Here is a 12742-nt window from a genome sequence, read left to right as displayed (position 1 = left end):
CTCGTTTGATTACGTGAGCTGATGCGGTGTAAGGCGTTGGGTTTGGAAGCTGGATGTTAACCTTTGCAACAGCAGTGTTGGCTAGCAAGAAGGGAGCTGAGGTCAGGGCTGTAAAATGTGGTTTAATTAGTTAAATATCAAGTTTAAGAGGTTAACCAGGTAAATGGGGCGAGGCTGGGCTGGAGCAGCTCTCATGGGGTCACCGCGGACAGGCTGGGCAGGCTGGAGAGCTCCCACATGCAGCATGCCCAGGCTGCTGCGGACGAGGGATGCTCTGGCTGGGCTGGAGAACCCCTGCCTGTAGTGCTGCCAGGGACTCCACGCACCAGGCTGCCCACAGCGCTCCCAGGCTCTGCCCACTGCGGGCGAGGGCTGTTCTGGCTGTGCTGGAGTGTCTCCCACCGAGGGGGTCCCGCAGGGGTGGAGCAGCTGTTGTCCCACAGCAGGTAACTGGTAAGCCTCATCCTAAACAGGTGAGGCTTACTGGTTAACAGGGTAATTGCTAACATCCCTAGTCAAGTTCCTTTTCCTAAGGCTAGAATGGGCAACTCTGCAGAGAATCCCGACTACTCAGCTGTGTGTCATAGGCCCTGTACTGCTAACTGATTCTCCTTTGGCAGAAGTGACAGGTGATACGCAGACAGGAGGATTTGATGATTTCGGTATCTTCACAGAGCCAGGTGCCCTTGGATGGCAGCATAGTGACCATCTGAAATCCTCGATGTTTAGGAGCTTGCTCAGTCCGTACCTGAATCCGTTTAGCAGCTAAGTTCTTTATTACAGGAATCAGATAACAATACCAACCTGTTTGTCACAGGCCTTCATTTTCCACAATTGCTCTCCATTCTCTGCTTAGCTCCGTAGCCGAGCTCTGCAGGCGGGTTCCTCCTGTGCCACACGGTGGCGGCAGTGTGCTCTTTGAACCAGAGCTCTTCTCCCTGGAGCATCAGCCAGCATTGCTGGTGGAAGTCCCTTTGTACATTCACAGCTACTTATTTTTTTATTCTTACGGCAGCGGCATCAAAGCGCCTCTCTCGGCGTGTGTAGGAGTGAGGGGAAGGAAGGGCAAGGGAGCCTGCGAGGGACAGATCTGCTGCTGGGGAACAGCAGAGGAAGCTGAGCAAGAGCACAAAACGGGGGCACATCATAGACCGCTACAACTGGAAGGGACTAGAGAGGTCAGCGAGTCCACCCTCCTGCCCTTAAAGCAGGACCAAGATCATCCCCGAGAGGTGTCTGTCTAACCTGCTCTTAAATATCTCCAGTGATGGAGATTCCACAGCCTCCCTAGGCAATTTATTCCAGTGTTCAACCACCCTGACAGTGAGGAAGATTTTCCTAATGTCCAACCTGAACCTCTCTTGCTGCAGTTTAAGCCCATTGCTCCTTGTCCTCTCCTCAGAGGTGAAGGAGAACAATTTTCCTCCCTCCTCCTTGTAACCCTGTTTTAGTTACTTGTAAACCACCATGATGTCCCCTCTAAGTCTTCTCCTTTCTAAACTAAACAAGCCCAGTTCTTTCAGTCTTCCCTAAACGGCTCACGTTCTGGAGACCTTTCATCATTCTTGTTGCTCTTCTCTGGACCTTCTCCAACTGCTCCACACCTTTCTTGAAACATGGTGCCCAGAACTGGACACAGTACTCGAGCTGAGACCTAAATCATTGCAGAGTCGAGCAGAATCAGACTGAGGTCACTTTGGGAAGTCTGGAGATTGGCTCCCGGAGAGAGGGGAAGCCACCCACACTGGACCAGACTCAGGCAGCTTTGTGGTGGAGCCACTTAGCCGTGTCCTGTTTGCAGCAGGACAGCTGGGGGCAGAGGAGGTGTGGAAGAGTTTCCAATAGCACCCAGGACTAGAGGGGGCCAAGGGCTGCACTCTGGAAGCCTTGCTGGCCACGTTACCGGAGAAGCAGCCCTCCGCTTCTGCACCTCAGCTTCCTTTGACAGCCTCACGCAGGAGGGGAACCACCGGGCCTGCCTTGCTGCTCCTTGTCTTTGGACTCCTGCCTCTTGAAGGGAGGCATGTGTCCCACACAACCTCCATGGCTGCCATAATTAGTCCCCTACCGGATGGTAACTGAGTTTCTGTGACCCACTGACCTAATTTGCACTTTCCCCCTGACTTGTGCCACCCCGCCCCACCCCCCAGGGAGTCACAGGCTGACTTGAGCAGATGCAGGTGACGTTTGTCCCCTGAGGCGACATGAGTTTGCAGGCCTCTGCCCTTAGACCCTCGCCAGTGGCAGCTGAAGGAGGAACCCAGGACCAAGAAGGCCCAGATGCCATAACTACTGGCCAAGCCTGGTGCATACAGTGCTGCCCAGAGGGGCTGGGTTACCAGAGCCAGAAGCCCCTTCTCCAGTGTACCTACGCTGGGAGGCCTTCTTCAGGGCCCAGCCGTAAAGCCTGACGACAGTCACTGTGAAGTCCTGTGGTGCCTTATAGACTAGCAGGTTTATTGGAGCATAAGCTGTTGTGGGTCTGATGAAGTGGGTCTTTGCCCACGAAAGCTTATGCTCCAAAAAATCTGTTAGTCTATAAGGAGCCACAGGACTTCTCCTTGTTTTTGCGGATACAGACTGACACGGCCACCCCTCTGATTGCCGTCACTGTGCAGGCTGGTGTGCTGCAGATACAAGCCCCTGGGAGCCAGCCTGAGATCCACCAGCTCGTTTCAGACCCACGCGCCTCAGGTTTGCTCTCTTTTAGGCTGGATGCAATGGGGATTCCAGAACCAAGGGGCTTCCCTTACCATGAGCTGGCCTGTCTCCTCTGGGTGGCTGATGAGCTGTGTTCTCAGGGGCTCCTGCAGTACCAGAGTGTGCAGCTCTGAGGGGTGCGTCTAGAGAAATGTCCCAGCCCTGAGCTGCCCTCTGTGTACTGGAGCTAGGACGCTGAGTGAGGGGGAGCAGACACGGATCGGAGGGTTTGGAAGCAGGCGACTGGAGGGCTGCAGGTTGCCTGTGATGTCCGAGCTCTGATGGATGGCTGTCAGGTAGATGACCGATGGTTGCCTCAGGTGGTTGTATAATAGCTGCATGATCCTGTAGTATGATTGACAAGCCCTTGTCTTGGACCTGGGCAGAGAGAGCTGTCTGGGACGTGTGAGAGCTCCGAGCTCTAATTGGCTTGATTCATCGTTTCTCTCCCCATCCAAGTGTGCTGTCCACCTCCCTCCTTTCCCACAAGATTGGCCTCCCCCACCCGCCCTGTCTCTCGGCAGACCCTGTTCCTCTTCTGCGTGCTCGAGCCATTTGTCAACACAGTGACTCAAACCGATGAGCTGCCAGGATCTGCTTCCACAGAATGACGAAGAGGATTGTTCTTTGGGGGCCTCCTGGCTCAGTTCTCCAGGTGCAGGCGAAGGGACCTGGGGGAATTCATCGGACCTTGAGTCTTGCAGCTTCTCAAACGCTGTACAGTCTCCTGGTGAAGAGGAGCATATTGCTGGAGTTAAGAACAGTGCATCTCCTTTGCCCACCGGGGGCTCTCTGCCACAGAAGGAGAGGTGCCAAGGTCATGGTGGTGACTGACTGAAGTCAATGCTTCCCTTGTGGATGGGCTGCTATCTTGGGAAGAGGCTGCTGGACGTGGGCACTGTTGTTTTTCTAGCCCTTGAGGACATCCCAGATGCGGTGATCTTCTCTTTAGGTTGATAGCCCCTTGTTATCTGAGATGTCTTGTTTTGAGATTGCGCAGCCTGTCTTCTTGGCCTGGCCCCCATTGATTCCTGGAGTGGCCCAGGCTACCTCGGAGATCTTCCCAACCTCTGTGCTTGTGACTGCTGCGTTGTGCCAGCTCGGCAGCCCTGCTGACCCGCTGGCGAGGGTCATGCGCGTGGGAAGTGGCACTTGGCAGGGGGCCTAGCCTGTGCATGAGACAAATGCATAGCCCGTGGCCGAGGCTGAGCTTTCCGCCAGCGAGTCCGGTGCATGCGGGTCAGTCAAGTGATTTCTTTTCCCAGTTGTGGGGGGGAAGCAAGAGAGGCAGCCTGTTGTTGTTGTTTCTATTTTTAAAGACACTCCAGGGCGCAGGTGCTGTGGTGATGGCTCCCCACTGGCACCCAGCTCCACAAGCACATTGCTGTTGTGTGATACGGGCGCCTCTGTGTGAGGGATTGGATTGAGACTGACAGCTCCTTTCGCGTTGGTACAGTGAAAGCCTGTTTCCCATGACTCTCTCCTCCAGTAGCCAGCCAGCCCCCTGGTTTCTTCACCTTGCGTCTAATCGAAGCAGGACTCTGCTCAGCCAAGCCTGCCCACCATCTGGGAAGCATGCAGGTGATGGGGTGGGACGGGCGAGCTTGAAGGCCTAGGAGTTTGATGGTGGTTCTCCGGGTGCATATGGCCACGTGGGACTAGAGCTCTGCCCCTGAGTCCGGTGAGAGGCTGGTAACTCTCTTGACTGTTTCTGTTTTGACGATGCTTCTGTGTGGCTCAGGCTGCAGCATTTAACAGGGAGCTCTGCCTTATCTAGCAGAGACCAAGGGTGCTGGCGGGTTAGGTTGTGATTTTAACAGGAGCCCTTTGCAGCTCTGACGTCTCCCTGTCTAGGGCAGAGTGGGGTGTTTGAGGATTTTAATCCCCTGGTTAGGTTGTGTGGGTTTCCTGTGGTCCTGTATTAGTAAGTGCCTCGGTTTCCCCAGGTAAGTGCCTCGGTTTCCCCAGGCACAGCATCAGTCCATGGTGATGGAGTTTTGGTGTGATGGCTTCATTGCACGTACACAATGGGCCTCCATGCCACTTGTAACCTAGGCCACCAGCTGACAACTTTCTTCACTGGGAAACAGGACAAAGGCAGGAGGAGGGTCTGGCCCTTTTGAATTGGAGCTGGCTGGTGAGTGGGACAGTCTGGTCAGGCTGGAGAGGGAGGAAGGAGGACCAGGGCCTGGCTCGGGGACCCCCTCTCCCCAAGACGGATGGTACTGACAGCTTCTGAGTCCTATGCTGTATCGCTGTCTCCTACTAAACTGTCTGTTTTACCTGCTGGCTGAGACTCGCATCTGACTATGGACCGGGAGCAGGGCCTGCAACCCCCACACTCCGTACACCACCTGGCCTGCATTAAGCCCTCTGTTGGTGGCCCCTCTTCTCACGGCTGAGGAAGGCTAGGCTGGCCTGCCTTCCCCAAGAGTGTTGTGAGCTGGGCTTCTCGAGAGGTTCCAGGGGGTGGTTGGAAAGTTGCAGAAGAGAAGAAATCTGGTTCAGTGGCTACAGCCCCACACGTGGCAGTCCCTGCTCTATCAGCCTTCCTGCGTGCAAGTCACAGATCCCCTGTGCCCCTAAATGCATCAGCTCGGAAATAACAATGTCCTCCCCCAGCCAGCTGGGGTGGGTGAATATGATCTAGGTGGGCAGATGCTCAGATGAGGAGCCAGAGAAGCACCAAAGATGGAAGTAGATGGTTTGTTTTGTGTTTGGTCCTTGGGTGTGGCTCCCTAGCAAATACCTTAGCCGTTCGTTTCCCCGCCCGTGGAGCTGAACGTCGATGGAGAAGGGAAGTGTGGGCTCGTGGCAGAAGGCTGACCTTCCCTTCACAGGTCAACCACTGAGTCACCCGGCTGCTCTGTGCCTCAGTTTCCTCCTCTGTTAACTTGGGGGTTAACATACTTATGGGCACCCCTTCTTCCAGAGTCGTTTCTTTCTGAGTGTTTGATTTACGAGCCTAAGGATGTTCTTTTCCTGGCTGTTCTCCCCTCTCCCGTCTGTAAATTGATTGACTGGCTCTGCTCTTTGGTTAGTCACGTTGGAGCGCTGTTCCTTAGAGCTCTGCAGAATGCTGTGGGGTTGCTGTGTGTTTTCTATGCTAGCGTCTGGGGGACAAGTTGAGTTAGCTGGAGCTTGGAGTAAATCGGGGCAGGAAAGCCGTGGGCGAGGTTCGTTTATCCATCAGACGTCTGTTGATAGTAAAATTAATGTGTGTGGCATTATGTGTCTGGCTGAAAGAGTGTCTCTGAAATGTGTCACCCTGTTAGCAGCTGTTGATCTTGCTGAGAGAGGATGGAGCGCCTTCACTTGCTCTCTGTAGCAGAATAGTAGGGAAGTGGGGCTGGGAGGATCCGGAGCACGAGCTGAGCAGTGCTAAGAGAGGAACTCTATGAGCCGTCCAGGTGGTGTGGGAAGGTTTGAGTAGATCAGTTTTATGATATGGTTGATTTCTTTGATGGTAAAGCAGAGCCCCAAGCAAAGGGTGAGGTCGGGCTCTGTGTAGCACGTGCCCTGTATCCGAGGCAAGAGCTGGTCGGGAAAGGTGCGGGCTTGCTCCCGACTTTCCCACGTAGGCCTGGTGGGCAGACAGGGAGGCGGACAAAGCAACAAACAGGAATCCTTCCCACCCCCTACAACCACATCTTTCCCCACCATGAGAGGGTAGATGCCTCACCCACTGCGTGGCTGGGGTGTCCATCTACGTTGCACTGTATTGGGTCCCTGTAGAAACCCCTTCCCCTGCCAATGTCCCAGGCGTGTAACATGTCCTGCCCTCTGTCTGACTTTGCCAGCTTCGGAAGCAGTGAACAGTCCCTTTTCCCATGTTGCCCAGGCTGATTTCAAGCGCTAACCCAGGGGATAGAATAAAGTAGGCCAGCTAAGGCAGCGCATGTAGCGGAGATGGCAGTCCTAGTCCTGGGCTTCAGCCCTGGGATCTTCCGTGGTTTGTTTACTATTCAGCCAGCGGGTTTCCCAAACGCCAGCACGCACCGCGCGGCCCTTGGCTGGCCCGGGAGGAAGGGGCATTCACATTCGCATACCTAGCCAGCTGCGCCAGAAGGGCAGTGTTCGCTCATCGGGCTCTGTTTCATACTGTAGCTTGGTCTGCCTGCCTCTGACCCACAACTGCAGAGGGTTAAGAGCCTGAAACATTCCCTCCCTGCTCTTTTCTGTTGCTTGCCGTCTCAGGCTCTCAAAGCTCGCTGCGGGCATTAAGGGTCGCAAGAGGGGATGGCAGGAACACGGGGAAACTGAGGCACTGAACGGCTGTGGGACTAGCTGAGGAGTCCTTGGTAGCACTGGGAATCAAATCCAGGCTTCGTAATTCTGAGCCTTCTGCTTTTGGCGAGTGGTAAACCAGCAGTGCTGTTCCGCCTTGGGCGAGAGTAACGGGCTCTGAGGTAGGACCCGTGGCCAGGCTCTCCTGAATTCCCATTCAGGCTCTGACACTGCTCTGAGGCCGGCAGGGGGTCAGGCACCTCTCCCCTTGCCTTTGTTTCCCCAGCACTAGCCGGCGGGCAGTCCCTCCCCCCTGGTTGGGAAGCAGTGGGGCGGGGAGGAAGAAGCGCTGACTCACACCCGGAGGAGCTACAAAAACAAACTGTATCTTCTAATTGGCCCAGCTCCGCAGGGATATGTTCTCGGCCTGCCCCACCTTTACCCAGCTGCGGGCTGCCTTGGGAGCTAATTTGCATAAGTTTTACATAAAATTTACATAAACTAACGCCCAACCCCCTTACTATTTGTCTGTGTTTGTTTTTTCTTTGTTTGATGAATAGATTATTGTTTGCAGGTCACATTTTTCTGGCAGGTAGATCAGCTTTGTCCTCACCCTGCTCTTAAGGGCACGGCTTGCCCGTGTGCAGTGTTTCGGAGCATAGAATCCCAGGGCTGGAAGAGTCCAGCCCCCTGCCCAAAGCAGAATCAACTCCAATGAAATCGTCCCATATGGGACTTAAAAACCTCTCTGGCTGGAGTTTCCACCACCACCTATTAACGTAACGCGTTCCAGTGCTTCACCACCCTCCTAGGGAAGTAGTTTTTCTTAACAGCCAACCTAGACCTCCCGCTCTGTGGCTTCAGGCCATTGCTCCTTGTTCTGTCACCCATTACTACTGGGAACAGCCTCTCTCGAGCCCCCCTTCAGGAAGTTGAAGGCTACTGACAGACTGCTCCTGACTCTCATCTTCTATGAACTAAATAAGCCCAAATCCCTCAGCCTCTCCTCATAGCTCGTGTGCTCCAGCCTCCTAATCATTTTGGTTGCCCTCTGCTGGACTTTCTCCGGTGCGTCCACATCCTTTCTGTGCTGCGGGGCCCAGAACTGGATGCGATACTCGAGATGTGGCCTCACCAGTACTGAATAAAGGGGAGTGATAACTTCTCTAGATCTGCTGGAAATGCTCCTCCTACTGCACCCCAATATGCTCTTAGCCTTCTTGGCGACAAGGGCACACTGCTGACTCATATCCAGCCTCTGGTCCACTGTAATCCCCAGGTCCCTTTTTGCTGCACTGCTACTCAGACAGTAGGTCCCCAGCCTGGAACGTTTCTTGGGACTCTGCACTTGTCCTCGTGGAACCTCATCAGATTTCTTTTGGCCCAATCCTCCAGGTAATCTAGGTCACTCTGGACCCTATCCAAGTTTCTGCTTGGTGTGTTCTTTCTGTGTTGTGGGGGGTGATCCAGGGCCTGGCGGGTTAGCAGGCTGCTGGATTTCTGGGTCAGCCTCTCACCTGTGTACCTGTGTCTGGCAAGTGGATGTGGAAACTTGGGGGGAATCTTGCCTTGATGTCTCCTGTTCGTTCCTTTCTGTAGGTGCCACCTGAGAAGTGCCGTTACGCTGCGGGCTGCATTCTGAGTGAGGGTGAGGCCAAACCCTCTGAGGATCTGGTCCGATACTTCCGGAAGTATGGCTTCAAGATCATCTCCTTCCCAGCTCCCAGCCACGTGGTCATGGCCACCTTTCCATTCACCACCCCCTTCTCCATCCAACTGGCAGTGAACCGTGTCCACCCAGCCCTGGACGCTTACATCAAGGTGGGTGCCAGACAGGATCAGTTTCCTAGCGTACCAACCAACGCCCCCTCCTGTCATTGGCTGTGGCGGATGCAGCGAGCTGTCACCTGGTAATGTCCTCCTATTTGGTCGCATGGCCTAAGAGCTTGGTCGGTCGTTGGCGGTTATGGATGCAGCAGATAATTTACCCATAATAACCCTCCTATTCACTTATAGGCCCTGAAGTCTCCTCTTGCCATTGGCTCTTGCAGCTAGGAGGGTTATCTTGTAATAATTGGCTGGCCTTCTCTCCATTCAGTCACATGGGTTAGTTGGTTTCCTGCTAAAAGTACAACCTGTGGTTAGGAGTTTGTCATGTTAATGGTGATTCTAGACCTGTGCATGTACCTCTCCATTTCAGTTCTCTCCCACCAGGGTTTGAAGAGTTGTTTGGCTCAGAGCGTACTACAGATATTGCTCTTGGCTGGGTGTGTTTCTGCTCTGTGTGTGTGTGTGTGACCGGGCTCTATAAGCCAGTAATGCCCAGCATGTTGTGTGTGGCATTATTTTTGTTGTAATGCCTTCTGTTTGTGGAAGGTGGTTGGTGCTATGGAGGAAGCTCCATCAATGACTGTCAGCCAGGATGGGCCGGATGCAGCCTGGTGCTTTGAGTGTCTCCAGTGTGTGATTAAGAACATAAGAATGGCCACACTGGGTCCGACCAAAGGTCCATCCAGGCCAGTGTCCTGTCTTCCTGCCAGAAGCTGACCATAGGTGATGGATCTCTGCATGATTGCCTGTTCTCTTCATTCCTTCTGGGCCACCTGGCACTGGCTGCTGTTGGAAGACAGGATTTTGGGTTAGACAGCCCACTGATCTGACCCAGTGTGGCTGCTCTCATGCTCTTACTCCTAGTTCAGAGTGGTGATATGGGATGTGCTGCATCTTTTTCTTCTGGGTCTTCTGGCCATCACCTGCTCTATCGCAGTTGTGTCTCAGTATATTTCCTTGTCTAGCTGTATTGTCAGACCAACCCACCAAAAGCTGCCAGCTTCATCCACCTCATCTACCCAAGTCCCAGCCTTCTTCCTCAACGTCTCCTTGTGGGTGTTGGCTGATGATCCTACCCCGCTCTTCACTTTGCCCAGGCTGTTCCTGGCAGATTCCATTGCAGGCAGCTCCTTTGCCGTTTTAGATTCCTCTGGGTTCCAGCATTCCCCTCTCCAGGGAGCAGCGGCACCCATCCACTGTCTCGCATGAGGGAGCAGAGCTAAGTGGACCTGTGCCCTGGAAGAGGAACCTTGCACCTAGCAAGGAAAATGTTTTTAGGAAGCAGAGCTTGCAAAAATCTCCTCAGACAACGTGGAGATTTACTGAGACTAAAGGACAACAATGGGGGGTACTCCTGGAGCCAGCCAGAAGTTTTGTCCTGAGATGGAGTGAAGTGGAGGAGGCTTGTAGACGACCTGTGCTCCATGCGAAGTGTGAGAGTTAAGTGGTAGTAGCTGAGCTCGGCCAGATAGGTTGAGACCTGAGTGCAGGCCCCTGGGACTCGGACCCTGCAGAGAGGGAATGTTCAGGAGTGCTTCTGTTTAAATTGGGTGATGAATGGGTTGCTTGCGGATGAGCTGGCTAGAACCTGAGTGATTTCATGCCAGAGTGCACACCCGGAGCGGTGGGGCTGCGACTCAGCCCAGATTTGCAGCACGCCTTCTCTTCCATTCCTGCAGCCATCCCGCCTTTGTGCCAGCGTACCTTGGCTTTGACCTCTACCTCCGGCTGCTGCCCTAGTCGTAGTCTGTCCCTCTCTGCTAACACCTCTCAGCTTGGACCTGCAGCCCTCACAGCTATTTCATACGTGGGTCTTAGACTGTGCAATGAGGTGGTAAGACCCCACAGGTATTCTGCTGACTCCCACTGGCTTCTAGGCCTGTTGGGCCATCTGAAGCCCGATCGGAGTTGTGCTGGGGCATGGCTCACCGATCCTGCACCTCCTGCAGGCTGTCATGTGCACGGTTCTTCTTGCCAGCGTGCCCTTTTTGGGCGGTGCCTTGTGGCCATCACATCTGCCCTGGGACCCAGGTCACTCTCAAGACCACGGAGGCCTTTTCAGTGACCCAGCCCTCCCGCCACATTGCGCTCTGGGTTCCCCCTGCTGGGGTCTCAGCAGCACCCATCCAGCCATTTCTCTCGGTGGCAGCTTCAGTCAGAGTCCTGACGCTTCTTCCTCAGTGGCGACTGGGTAGGGGGACCTGGGCCCGCCCCCTACTGTGGCTCCCAGCCCAGGGACCTTGTACATGGCCGCCACTTGCAGCAACCCCTCCAGCTCCTCTGGAGATGTCCATGGGCCACTTCCCTGTGGCCTCAGCATCCTCCTTGCTCTTGCCTCTAGGCCTCTACCTGCAGATCCCTGTAGCCTGCCAACAGCTGCATTTAGCTTCCCAGCTCTCTGCCTGCAGCACTGCTCTGTTCAGGGTGCTTCTTGCCTTCAGCCTGTCAGGCAGCCAGTCCTTCCTTCTCAAGCTCCAGGGAGTGACTGAAGCTACTCTGCTGGCCTCTTCGTAGGGGTCAGCTTGGCCCTGATTTGCTGCTCCTTGCAGCCCCTCTCTGATTGGCCGACTCCCGCACAGCCCCCCTTGGGCTCTGTGAACCTCTGAGAGCCCAATGAGGGACAGGCGCCCCATGACAAAGTCGTATAAAGTGTTTCTGAGGGGAGAGAGAAGTCAGGTCCGGGGTGTTAGGCGCCCTGCCCAGAAGCCCTCAGGAACACCCATGCTAGGAGAGAAGCTTCGACCGAGTTTTGTTTTGTTATTTACCACAATGATGGAGGCAGCCCCGGGGGGGCCAGGTGGGATAGTCCCCAGGGTGTATGTACTGGATGAGCGCCAGCATCCAGGCCTCCCTTCAGCAGAGACTGCCATGACTAATTACGTTGGTGGCTTAATAATGTGGGCAAATGGATATGGCAAGGGAAGGGGCCGGCACCAGAGTTTCAAGCTGGGCCGAACTCGGGAGAGGCCAGCCCCTCGCCCATCCAACGCCAGCATTTTCCTCCGTTCACATGGAAGCGCCTATTTATAAACCTCCCGTTCCTGGCGTGCGTCCCAGCCCCGTGGGAGACAGAAATAGCTTCTTCCCACTTTGTGCTGCAGGATTCCTGCCCCAGCTGGTGTGTTCCCAGTGGGGTGGGGAACCTGCCATTGTCTTCTGTCCTTGGGCAGATTCCAGCAGAGGCCAGCAAGAAGGGGCACTCTTCACACCCAGAAAGATGGGGTCTGGCTGATGGCAGAGGATCTGGAGAGCAGAACACCCATGTCTTTCCCAGGTCTCTGTCCTCTTCTTGTTCTTGTAGCTCGGACCTCTCAGGGGCTGCTTGGAAGTACCCCACTGGGCTGCACAACAGAGGGCAGGAGGTGGGTCGCTTGGCCCTGGAGGTAGCCAGATATCGTTAGTGAAGGAACCAGCCCTAGGGCAGGCTGTTGGGATGCCAGAGGGGCTGGAGGAGCATCAGGTTCATTAAAGCAGCACTTTATGGTGCAGAGCTGATGCTTTCTTGCTCCAGGAAAGGTCCTGGAGAGCGCATCTGTCACACGAGAGATGAAATCATTAGAGCTAAAAAGAGAGCCACAGATTGTGCTGGGAACACCTGGCAGCGTTTTAATGAGAGCTGCCTTTCTGGTTAAAAAAAAAAAAAAAAAAAATCCACCATCGAGGGATCTCGGATGTTCAAAGCGAATGGAGAATAGAGCTCATCCTCAACAAGCACTGTCGCCTTTGAATCGGCCAGGCAGCCTGGCTGCATTCAAGCAAATGTGTCCCTGGCTCACGTGTGTGCCCAGTAACCCGGTGCCTGTCTCCATGAGGATCTGGAGCTGGGAGCTGCAGTTGAGGTGAGGTGGGCTGGGACTGGGAGGGATGGGAATTGGTCGTTGCCTCTTGGGAGAACTGGAAAGACAGGTCACGTCGGGGTTGTTCTGGCAGCTGGGCAGGATCAAACCCTGTTCCCTTTTGGAGGAGGATCTAAGACCAGCATGAG

General features: G+C 54.6%; 1 protein-coding gene across 1 annotated transcript in view; it reads left to right on the top strand.

Moving 5' to 3' along the window:
• TEX264 (testis expressed 264, ER-phagy receptor) overlaps positions 1–12742 on the top strand; it is a 109113-nt gene that overhangs the window by 19386 nt on the left and 76985 nt on the right. The window contains exon 4 of the mRNA XM_075005739.1: positions 8527–8748. Within this exon, the coding sequence (XP_074861840.1) occupies positions 8527–8748 (222 nt within the window). The remainder of the gene's footprint in view (positions 1–8526; positions 8749–12742) is intronic.

Source organism: Carettochelys insculpta, chromosome 11, assembly GCF_033958435.1.
Source record: "Carettochelys insculpta isolate YL-2023 chromosome 11, ASM3395843v1, whole genome shotgun sequence".
In the NCBI taxonomy this organism is placed as follows: domain Eukaryota; kingdom Metazoa; phylum Chordata; order Testudines; family Carettochelyidae; genus Carettochelys; species Carettochelys insculpta.
The sequence above is the reverse complement of the archived record's forward strand: the minus strand, read 5'-3'. Positions and strand labels throughout refer to the sequence as shown.